The 12159-nt window shown below is 46.8% G+C and overlaps 1 protein-coding gene across 1 annotated transcript in view; it reads right to left on the bottom strand.

Moving 5' to 3' along the window:
- STK36 (serine/threonine kinase 36) overlaps window positions 1–12159 on the bottom strand; it is a 682518-nt gene that overhangs the window by 335733 nt on the left and 334626 nt on the right. Inside the window, exon 13 of the mRNA XM_069651602.1 lies at window positions 3497–3602. Coding sequence (XP_069507703.1) covers window positions 3497–3602 — 106 coding nt within the window. The remainder of the gene's footprint in view (window positions 1–3496; window positions 3603–12159) is intronic.

Here is a 12159-nt window from a genome sequence, read left to right as displayed (position 1 = left end):
TGATGTGGCGGTAATCCACTCAAGTGTCATGCCGTAGCGTTGGCCCATTGTGCGTGTGTTGGGGGGGGTCAGTGTTTACTTGTGTCAATGATCTGCCTCCCCTGGCTAATTCGCTTGATTCTGGTCTTTGTACACTCCACAGGGAGTCTCGTTTTGGCATCCGGCCTCAGAAGCTATGGGCGATTTTGCGAGTTTATTCCTTGTCCGAAACAGGCGACATGTTCTCCCTCGCCGAGGTCGCGAGCTAAAGTCCTGCTCTGTTCTTTCCCAGTTGTGCTGCCGACACGCCTGATTTCCTCGCTGTCTTAGTCTTCCTTAGGGGGATCTCCCAGGATGTTTTCTTTACTAGCCCGCATTGTTTGGCTTCATTGTGTGGGCCTGCGGGGACGGAGCAGCTTACACACATCCTGCTTCGTCAGCCGTCATTTTGGAATATGCTGATACTTTTTCAAAAGACACACACACTACACTTTAGCTTCGTCCCCCTTACCTGAAGCGTTACATAGGAATCCTATTTATATTGAACCTGAGGCAATTGATTTTCCATTAAAAGATACACCTAGAACAGGCACATGGACAAAAGATCATTTGTAAAACAAAAAAGGTGATGGCTGGAAGGTTTGGAATTAATCCTAAACTCTTGCATTGCTCTGGGCAACCCATACAGACTATCGGTATTTGCCTGTCAAGCCATTACAAAAGGGGAAAGACCATATGCAAATCAGGTTTGGTTCCACCCCAAAAGGGGCAGTCCAGCTGGAACTGCTTGGTCACATCCCTTCTGCACGAGACCACAAGCATCCCAAAACAGGTTTCGACCTAGTTGGGCCTCATCGGTGAGGAGTGGCTTGGGTCTCAAGTTTCTCCTTTTGTACATTTTTTAGAGGGTTACCCAATCAAACAGAAGTGCATTGACATGGGCGAGGATGAACCATCAGCTAAGTCGCCAAGACTAGAAGGTAATGCAAAATTACTGTGGGCTACATGATTAAACATAGGGCTTAAAGAAAATGCCCTATCAGGGAGGCACTGACACACTAGTCAAAAGGGTTGCTCACAAATGTACCTGGATTCCATAGTGGTATAATGGCTGAGTATTTAAAAGCAACTCTCCTTTTGGAAGCCGGGCTGGGCAGGAAACGGTAATACACAACATTCAATAAAGGAGTGTCAAAAGAAAGATGTTATGAAAAATAGTACTTAAACTTTTTGGAAGGAAAGTAAAATATTGTGCAGTTTACAGCAAGTCAATGGGTTCCTGGGCCTCAGTCGTGGGGACAAGAGGGAAGACGTCTGGAGGACTCCTGAACTCCAGTTCGAAGGTCGTTGGTGGCTATGGGCTCTTTCCGAATCAGCGGCACTTCGCGGTTTCAGCTACCGGTTAATAGCACCAGCACGGTTCTTGCACACTTGATGGGCTCCCCTTACTTCTGGGGTCCAGCACTCTTTGAGGTGGCTCCGGCTGGGGTTCTCCTGCTTCGGGATAGTCCTTAGGATCTTCCTGGAGCTTGGTCCGGCTTAAAGACTATGCACTCGTTTCTGGTGTTCCTGACCCCTGGCACTCAGTTAAGCAGCAGCAAGGTAGTACAGCAAGCAGGGAGAGGGGTTCCAGCAAAGTTTGTCTTGGGGTCAGTTGGCCCCACCAATCCAAGGGAAGAAGTCATCTGTTCCGGGCTTCTCTAGTCGATACGAAATTGGAGCTTCAGCACTGCAGCAGGGCTTCACCAGGCACTTCAAGGGTCCAGGAGGGTACAGCAAACTGCTCTTCCAGTTTCTTTCATCTGATGTTTCTTCCATTGGTCGACTCTGCCTTCTGTTCAATTATATGCAGGGTTCTCCCATTCATGCACAGCTTAGCTGTCACTCACACAGCAGGGTGGCTGTCCTCCAAGGACAGCTAGCCAGCCAATCAGCACTGGGTGCATTCAGGTAACCAAGGAGACTAAGGACAGGGAGTTTTGGGCACCTCTCTCACTTCCTGCCCTCCAAGACACATTGAGGTGAGAGGCCAGAGGTGGGTTTCAGCATTGAAGCACGCCAAAGACAAAACGAACAAAAGGGTTAAACCTGGTTTGGCGCGCAGAGTAAAACCCAAACAAGAAATGGCAAAAAAAGAAGACCGGGGCCGTTTTGACAAAATGGGCACCCATGGGTATAATACTGTAGCTGAGGATTCAGCCTGTGGTAAAAACGCACAATGGTGGGAAAATTAAACCACTGCCACCAGCCATTAAATGTAGTGAGGGTAACATACAAAATGTTACATGAGTAAGTAGGAAAAGGGGCTACTAGCTAACCCAAGAGAAGGTATTTAAACCTTATGAGAAAGCCAAAGGACTTCTTTGTGACACTGCACCGAAGGTGCTGTGCGTCACAATACAAACAGTGATGACTATGAAGTTTGTCAGACTCCAAAATCACAGAGACACAGAGTCAAAATCAAATCACAAATACATGAGAGAGAGTAAAAGGTTTCACTCCCTCCAGGATAAAAATAAAAAAGTCCAGCAAAAGAGCTGGGGGTCTCTAAGGCTGAAGGGAATTAGCACAGAAATGAGAATTCTCCCTAACATTCAGCCCACTGGCTACCCAAATATTTTTTTGATAACAGTGAATGTCTGATCTCCACTAACTGAAAAGGAGAAAAAGCATAAAAGAACACAGAGGACATCTGTATTAAGAGTTAGAATTGGCACAGGCAGCAGAGGCAGCCAACTACAACACAGTGGACACTAGAGAAAACTGCCTCCTATGCTGCGGACACCAGACTTCAAGTGTGGGTGACTCCTAACCACAGAAAAAAACAGAACCGCTTCAGCTCTTAAAGTGCATAAGATGTTTAGACCTCTTGCACTTTGTGAGAACTGGCAGCTCTGACAGAGACCGTTTTACAATCAGGATTTCCAACCTCCAAGTCTAAGCCATTGAATCTACATCCTCTTACCATCCACCTAATGCAAGGTGTCCTGATGAAAGCCAATTCCTTCTCTTTTCCTTACTGCCATGGGGTCAATCAAGCTGGATCTGCAGGACTCAGAAGTGATTGACCTGTAAGCACCGGTAATGGGAACTGGTGCCTAGCACGATCTGCAAAGATTAGCGTGAGGTCTTTGGAGGAAGCAGGCTAAAACGAAAATTAGTTGTGAAGACACTAAAACATCAATTTTCATGATGTTTCGAGTGTGTAATATTTGTGGCACACAGCAAGAAGAAATTAATGTTAGAGGCACAAACAATGCTTTTTACAAGGTTAGTGACAAGACTTATGTTGATGCTACTATGCTCTGGATTTACCTTGTTCCCAAATTGGTACTTTCTTTCAAGTGCAGTCTAAAAGCCAGTCATTTTTCAAATGCTAAAAATCTGTATCATATCTTTCGTCTCACTGATGAATTTTGCTAGACTTTGCTACTCTCTGAACTCCCTTAACCCATACAGATGGAAGGAAACTCCAGTACAATTACAAATCCCCCCAAGTTTCAAGGGAAAGCTTTACCATGATGCTTTGCTCTCGCAGGACCATCTCTGTGTCAAAAGGTTGAGAAAGAAGCTTTTCCAGCATGCTTAGGAAGTCATCGGCGGACTCCTGGAACACTTGTAGGCTAAAAACATAGAAAAGAGATGGCATGGTGTTAAGGTATGAAATGTGCAGCGCCTCGAGCATAGAGAAAGTGTTTAAGGGCACATATGTTTATGAGCTTATATTGCACCGGAGCGCACATGTATGAGGGCGCAGAAGACAAAAAACACAAAAAATACAGGAAAAATAGCAGATTAGACAAATAATGTTTTGAGATTTTTCCTAAAGACGGAGATATTTACTTCCTGACGCATCGCCAATGGGAGTTTATTCCACATCACTGCAGCCTGTGAAGCGAAAGAGCGTCCGGTACCTCGGACTCTCTAGCATCTTGGCTGAGTCAGACGCATTGAGTTCTTAGAACGTGTGACTTTTGTGATGTGTTCTACAACCAGTCGTTCCTGTAAATATTGCAGTGCTTTTCCATACAAGCACTTATGAACAGTGGTGCTTAATTTAAAACATATTGTCCCCCAATACCAGGTACAAGCATATAGTATAGTAAGACAACAAGCATAAGTAGAGTAAGGAGGAATGACAGGAAGAGACAGCAGAATAACCTAATCGAGTCCGTATTTCCAGTCATGGTGAGAAGAGAGAGTTAGAACAAAAGAAAGTGAAAGCAGAACCAAGACCTAGGGAAGAGGCCATAGAACCTGGACCAAATAATGAGTGCAGAGGAAGGACAATAGAACGACCCCGAACAAGGATCGTAAGAGGTTTTACAGAAAGACACTAATGTCCAGCCAAACAAACTGAGAAGTGTGACTGAACTGCAAGGCATGCGAGATGCGAAGGGTTCAGGTAAGCGCACACAGTGGAGAAAAATAGTTATTTACTTAGGTCTTAGACAACTCTTCAATTCAAAACTGCAGGTAGGGCAATAAAACATTCACTATATACTTTACACATATATGGGATACATTACTCACCGTAATCGTATTTCTGATGCTTGTATCTGCTTAGATTCACATGCTGTGCAAAGGCTGACATCTAATGGAAGCTGCAGAGTATTACAGTTTGTTTTTCGAAACTCGAAAATGGGCGTCGACCTAGAGCGTGCCAGTAATACTATCCCTAGTGTGACGTCCACTGTACCCATGATCCCTCACACGTGTAGGACCCTCAGATTGTATTTTTTCTGACATGAGGTAGCATGAGAAGTACCGTGAATACAGAGTATCCAAGCAGATAAGATAGATAAGACTACAAGCATCCATGCGCCTTCTCTCAGAGTGGAGGAAGGGCGGGCGCATGTGAATCTAAGCAGATACAAGCATCAGAAATACGATTAAGGTGAGTAATGTATCCCTTCTCAGGCTTGTGGAATCTGCTTAGATCACATGCTGTGCATAGATTAGCGAGCAGTGTTAGAAGAAGGAGGTGGGATGTGAGAAGGGTCATGAGCAAACAGGTGTCTTAGAACCGCTTGTCCCACTTGAGTATCTGTCTTGGAATGAGTGTCAATGCAGTAGTGCTGAGTAAAGGTGTGAATAGAGCTCCATGTAGCTGCTTTGCAAATGGTGTCAAGGGTTACATTTGCAATGAAAGCCAGAGTGGCCCCACTGCCTCTTGTAGAGCGGGCCCTTAGCGTAAAAGGCAGAGTTTTATCTGAAAGGGAGTAACACAGCTGGATACATTTGACTATCCATTTTGAGATAGCACCTTTAGAGACGCAATCTCCTTCTCTGCCTTTAGCTACGGAGATGAACAGTTGATCTGTCCTCCTAAGCGGTTTGGTCTTGTCTACGTAGTAGAGGACCGCCCTCCTGACATCTAGTGTGTGGACTTTTACCTCAGCAGAGCTCTTGGGTTCCTGGAAGAAAGCCGGTAGCTCAATAGACTGGTTAACATGGAATTTTGAAATTAACTTAGGTGAGAACCTAGGGTGAGTTCGTAGAACCAGTTTATCCTTAAGAACAGTAAAGAAAGGATCCTGCACTGACAGAGCTTGGATTTCACTGACCCTTCTTATGGAAGTAATGGCCACTAAGAAGGCAGTTTTATGAGTCAGGTGTTTGAGACTAGACTTGTGCATTGGCTCAAAGGGTGGTCCCATGAGCTTTGAGAGTACCACATTAAGGTCCCAAACTGGCGGTGGGTTAGAAATTGGAGGGTGGAGTCTCTTTACCCCTAAATGCTTTGACGACTGGTACCTTCCACCATGAGACCTTGTTATGGGAAGTGGTGTAGGCTGACAAAGCTGCCAAGTGTACCTTTAGTGAGTTAAGCACTAACCATAAGTGGAACATATAGGTTAGAATATTAGAGTACAATCCACGGCGCTGATTTGCTTATTCTGGCACCAAATTACGAATCTCTTCCATTTATCATAGTAACAGTGCTTCGTGTTCGGTTTTCTTGACTCTTTCAAGATATCCATACACCTCTGTGGTAGATTGAGATCTCCAAACTCTATGACTTCAGAAGCCATGCTGCCAAGTTCATAGAGTGTGGTTGTGGGTGCACTGTTAGTCCTCCGTGCTGGGTGAGTAGGTTGTACTGGCAGAGGAGTTTGATGGGTTCGCACATCGCCAGTCTGCGCAGATGTGGATACCACGGCTGTCTTGCCCACATAGGAGCAACAAGGATCAGCGTCATCGGTTCCTTGTGTAACTTGTTCACCACCTTCCTCATGAGAGGTGTCGGGGGGTTGGGGGGGGGAAGCATATGCAAATTTCCCTGACCAGTTCATCCATAGGGCGTTCCCCTTGGAGCCTGACTGGGGGGAACATGGACGCTAAGTCTGGGCATTGACGATTTTCGCTTGTGGCGAATAGGTCTATAGTTGGAAAACCCCATTGAGAGGAGAACAAGTTACTTCTTACATGGTAACGTTCTTTCGATGGGATGTTCCTCCGACGTATTCCTTATCTTGATAGATCATCTGCAGCTTGCTGGCCTCGGAAATATTTTTTTCAGTAGAGGGCGCTGCGCGTCGACGTCCCTCGAGCCGATGTCCCTCGACAGTCTCCTTATCGGCGCAGACGTCATCAGCCGTATAAATAGACTCCCGCAGCATCCGTTGCTCAGTTCCGTTTTGACGTTTACAGTTGCTTTACATGAATTGGTTATTGACCCTGAAGGAGCGCAAGCTGTAACCACAAGGGAAGTTTTACTGAGGGGATGGATGGGAGGGGCGATAAGGAATACGTCAGAGGAACATCCCATCGAAAGAACGTTACCAGGTAAGAAGTAACTTGTTCTTCGAAGGGATTGTGTCCTCCGACGTATTGCTTATCTTGATAGACTCCCATAGCAGTGGTGAGTAACTGGAGGTGGGAGTAAAATTGCCATGTTTCACTTCAAGAATGAACAGAGTGCAACACAGCTTTGCCATATCTAGTATCTTGGCTAGAGGAGGAATCCAGGTTGTAAAATCTTGTGAAGGAATGTGCAGACGACCATGTGGCAGCCGCACATGTGTCTCAAATCGGTACCCCTCTTTGGAGGGCCAAAGAGGCTGCGATACCCCTGGTTGAATGAGCCCTAAGATTTTGAGGAGGCTCTTTCCCTGCCAGTTTTAACATTCCAGAATGGCCATAATAATCCACCTGGAAATGGTCTGTTTTGTTATCAGTAATCCCAATTTGTGCCCTGAGTAACCTACGAACAGTTGGTCTGCTTGCCTAATCCTAGCAAGTCTGCTGATGTAAAAGCTCAAAGCCCGCCTTGGTTCAGCCTATGTAGCCTTTCTTCCTCTTTCCCCGGATGGGGAGGGGGGATAGAATGATGGTAAGGTAATCTTCTGAGTGATTTGGAATTCAGAAACCACTTTTGGGAGGAAATTAGATTTCACTTGTAGGACAACTTTGTCTTTATGAAAAATTGTATGAGGGGGTTTACAAGATAGAGCTTGTAATTCGCTCACCCTCCTAGCAGATGCCAATGCCGCTAATAAGACAGCTTTAAGGGTGAGAAACCTTAGCGAACAAGAGTGGAGTGGTTCAAAAGGAGTACCGATCAGGAAATTTAAGACTAAATTTAAGTTCCATAAAGGAACTTGGAATGGTCTTGGAGGATAGACATTGGTTAATCCCTTCAGAAATTGTATTACTAAGGGTAACTTGAAATACGATGGTTCCTCTGCAGTGCGCTTGAAGATCGATAGCGCTGCGAGATAGCCCTTGATAGTGTCAACCTGAAGGCCCGAATTTGCCAAATAGAGTAGAAAAGATAACACCGTTGGTGTACCACATGAAAAGGGGTCAAGATTCTTTTCTCTACACCAGCTGCAAAATTGTTTCCAACGGCAGCGGTATAAAGTCTTTGTTGCTGGCCTTCTTGCTGAAAGCAACACCCCCATGACGTCATCTGGGAGGTCTTAATCCTTGTATCTCAACCTTTCAGATACCAAGCGTGAAGGTTGAGGGTTCTGATGTCTGGATGGAGAACCTGACCTCCCTTCTGCGAGAGAAGATTCTCCTTGACTGGAAGACGAATTGCAGGGCAGATGGACATGTCCAGAAGGTCCGGGTACCACGTTCTCCTGGCCCAGTCCGGGGCCATTAGGATCATGGCTTTCCGGAACCTTCTCAACCTCCTGATCATTTGAGGTATGACAGGGACAGGAGGAAACGCGTACAAAAGTGGAAACTCCCAGTCCACTACGAATGTGTCCCTTAGAGCTCCTCTCGGGGGAAACTCCCTTGAACAAAACTGATCGCACTTCCTGTTGATGCTGGTGGCGAACAGATCCACTTGAGGGGTTCCCCAAAGGGTGAAGATCTGTTGAAGGACTTCCTGAGCTAGTTCCCACTCGTGGGAGACTGTACTCTGCCTGCTCAGAGCGTCCACCGTCAAGTTTTTCTCTCCGGCTAAGTGAACTGCTGATAGAGAGATTCCTTCTTAGATTGCCCAGAACCAGAGCTGCATCGCCTCTCTGCACAGAGGCAGTGATCCTACTGTTAGGGAGAATTCTCTCTTTAGGCTGAATTTCCTAACCTAATGAGTCCCCCAGCAGCTTTGCTGGATTTCTGGAGTTTGTTTTTTTCTCCTGCCAAGAGTGAGACTCTTTTTTTCTCCCTCCCACTCTTTATGGTGTTCCTTTGACTGTTTGTGTTTTATGGGCTATGGGGTCCTTTACTCCATAGGGCCTCATGTGTTTTTACTATGTGTGTTACACAGCACCCTCCGTGCAGTGACACAGGGGTGTCATAGTGACACCCCACCATAGACTCCATATCCTGGGACTGACTACTGCCTCCCAAGGCATGCAAAGTCACCATTGGCTTTACTAGTCCCAAATTATTAACAGAAACCGGTACAAACCATCATATTGTGGACGTACTGGTCGGGGCAATTCGATTGCCCCGGGGTCTTTTAGTCGAGGGGGCACGTCTCCCTCCCCCCTGATCGGGTTTTGGCTGGTGGCAGTGTATACTACTTTTTATATTCAACCGCGAATATATCCCTATGGGATTTTCCCATTGTTCAAGGCTACCAACTTTAATTATTTAATTCTCATAGCCTCGAACATACCGCCGGTTTATTTATTTAATATTAATTCGCCGGGTGGTATTTTTTGCCAGGACTCGATTCTAAAATGGCGTTTGTGTTCTCTTCTGTGACTCCAACCCACAGAAGCCTCCAAAGGTGGTGTTACTCTGTCTGGGTACCACAGGGGGTGTGGCAGGGGGTTTAGGCACCCTGGACTGAGTTACCTTGGTAACTCAAGTCGCACTCTTGTGTGATTGGCCCAGGTGGTGAGCCGGCCGGCTCACCACTTAGCATGTTTGATTGACAGCTAGGCTAAGTGAATGGGGGTGCGCTGCATAAAAGCAGGGCTTTGGGGACTGGAACTTCAGAAGTCGCCACAGGACAGGAGAATCTGATGAGGGAGAAGCTGAGCCGACCTACCACGACGACACCACCGGTGGAGCCCTGCGGAACCGACTCACTGCTTCCCGACGACAGAGAAGATCTCCCGGCTGGAGAGGCTTCTTCCCCTAAATGGTGGGCACAACCAGTTTACCTTCTTTTCCTCGCATCCCAGGACGTCTTGTGGTCGAATTGCCCATGCCAAGCACCTCGGCAACCGGATAGCCACTTACCACTGGACCGCGAATAAAAGGACCGCTCCTTTTACCTGAGAACTCCGCGGCTGGTTTCTTCCCTGGCAGTGCAACGGACTCCTGTCTTGCTCCCCGACGAGATCCTCTCTTCCCCCGGACGGAGAACCAACTTGCATCCGCTGCCAGGAACAACTGCCCCCGCTGGAGTATTCTCACCACTTTAAGGTACCGTGTCCGCCAGGCCTCCCTTTCTAAAGATTGCTACAAGGTAATAATAATCCCTTAACCTTCTGGACTGGGCTGGCCGCCTTGACCATCTAACTGGTCCCTTTCTTTGGTCCAACTCTTTCTGAACCTTTTCAAGACTTTTGTGCACTTCAACCGTGTGACCTTGGACACATTTCGTTCTGATCCTTTTAAAGTGGATCCGGCCCTCTGAACTTTAACTTCACGGTTTTACTTTGCCTTCCTCTCTTGTTGTGTTCTTGTGAAAGTGTTGGGATCGGTTTCAAATTATACTCTGCTTTTCTCTCCCTTTTTAAAACGAATTATTAGAGTGCCATCTGCGTTAAGCGCTCACCGCTGTCTGAAAATAAGTGGGGCTTTACTTAAGACTTGTCTAATATTCTTTTAAGGGAGTGTATATCTTTTAGTGACCGTGTTTTTGAACTGCTTAACATTAGTGCCCGTGTGTTTTACTAGATGTGGTTTTAAATAAATAATTATATCTCTTTTACACCAAGCTCTGGTCAGTGTTTATTTGTTCTACTGTGTTCTTTTGACCTATTGTGAATACTCTGTATACTGCCTAACTCTTCTTGAGGGAAGTCCGACTGCTCAGCCACAGCTACCAAGTGAATCTGTGTGGTACAGACTGCTACCAAGTGGTTTACTGCCAAACACCTGTAGTCTTAAATCTTTTGCAGTGGTCCCAGAGGGAACTGCACAGATTTCTGCCTAACACCTACGCCTCCTCTTTTATTGAGGTAGTGCATGGCCACTGTGTTGTCCGTCATTATCAGGACATTTTTCCCCTGTACAGATGGCAGAAAATCCTTTAGCGCTAGTCTGATTGCTCTCAGCTCTAAAAGGTTGATATGTAGTCTGAACTGCGATGGAGACCAACGACCGCTGTTGGTCAAGTCGTTGGCATGTGCTCCCCACCCCGTGAGTGAGGCATCTGTGACTACTGTTATCTCCCGCCATGGTTGCCAAAACAGTTCTCCTTTCAAAATTTTCTCCTGACAGGCCCACCACTGCAGGTCACGAGCCACCTTGTCCGGAACCTGAAGGAGATCTGTCATTCTCCCTGAGAATTGCGACCACTGAGTTCTTAGTGCCCACTGAAGAGATCTCATTCTCAGGCGAGCCTCTGGCACAAGGAAGATGCAGGATGGCATGAGGCCTAGCAACCTCAAAAAGTCGAAGGCTGGGAGACGTTGTGCATTTTGAAACTTGGTGACCATCTGCAGAATATCTTGAGCCCTCACCTCTGGTGGCAAGGCTTTTTCCAGGGAAGTGTCGAGGACCGTTCCAATGAACTGGAGTCTATGTGATGGTATCATCTGTGACTTCTTTAAATTGAGGGAAAAGCCACGTTTGTGAAGGAAGTGGCAGACATAATCTAGCTGGATCTGAGCTTGTTCCGGAGATACAGCTCTGATCAGCCAATCGTCCAGGTAGGGATAGACGTGAATCCCTTCCCTCCTTAGACTTGCAGCCGTTATGTTATGTTATATATATTTGTATAGCGCACGGTCACCCAGAGGCATCATGGCGCTGGTAGGGAAGCTGCAAGCTCAGGGAACACAATAAGAACAGAGACGTTAGAACAGGGTGGTCTTCAGAGCTTTCCTGAAAGCCAGATGATTAGCCGAGGATTTAAGTGATAGTGGCAGAGTGTTCCAGAGCTTGGCTGCAGTAATAGAAAAGGCTCTGACACTACCGACATTAGCTTGGTGAAGACCCTCGGGGCGCAGGTCAGCCCAAATGGCAGAACTCGAAATTGATGAGAGCCGTCAATTGCGAACCTCAGGTATTTCCTGCGTTTGAGATGGATTGGCACATGGAAATAAGCATCCTGAAGGTCCAGAGATACCAGCCAGTCCTGGAGCTGGAGGGCCTGAAGGATCAGAGAGAGAGTTACCATCTTGAACATGTCCTTCCTGAGGAACTTGTTCAATTCTCGTAAGTCCAAGATAGGTCTCAGTCCTACGTCCTTCTTCGGTATTAGGAAGTAGGGGGGAGTACCAGCCCTTGTTCCTCTCCGCTACAGGTACCGGTTCTATGGCAACATTCACAAGTAGGTCTACAATTTCCTGCAAGAGGAGCAGATCTGGAACTTTCCGAGAGCTGTTCCCCGGTGGATGACTCGGAGGAATGCGTAGAAAAGGCAGGCAGTAACCTTGGGCAACTGTCTCCATTGCCCAAGCATCTGACGTAATAGCCTGCCATTCCGTCAGATGTAGAGTTAGCCTGCCCCCTACTGGTGTCTTGTGAGGAGAGTCCTCAGAGTGATTTAGAGGCGGCTGATGCAGGTGCCGAGGGTAAAGAGGCACCTGCTGC

This window comes from Ambystoma mexicanum, chromosome 3p (assembly GCF_040938575.1).
Source record: "Ambystoma mexicanum isolate Mex_15411 chromosome 3p, UKY_AmexF1_1, whole genome shotgun sequence".
In the NCBI taxonomy this organism is placed as follows: Eukaryota; Metazoa; Chordata; class Amphibia; order Caudata; family Ambystomatidae; genus Ambystoma; species Ambystoma mexicanum.
The sequence above is the reverse complement of the archived record's forward strand: the minus strand, read 5'-3'. Positions and strand labels throughout refer to the sequence as shown.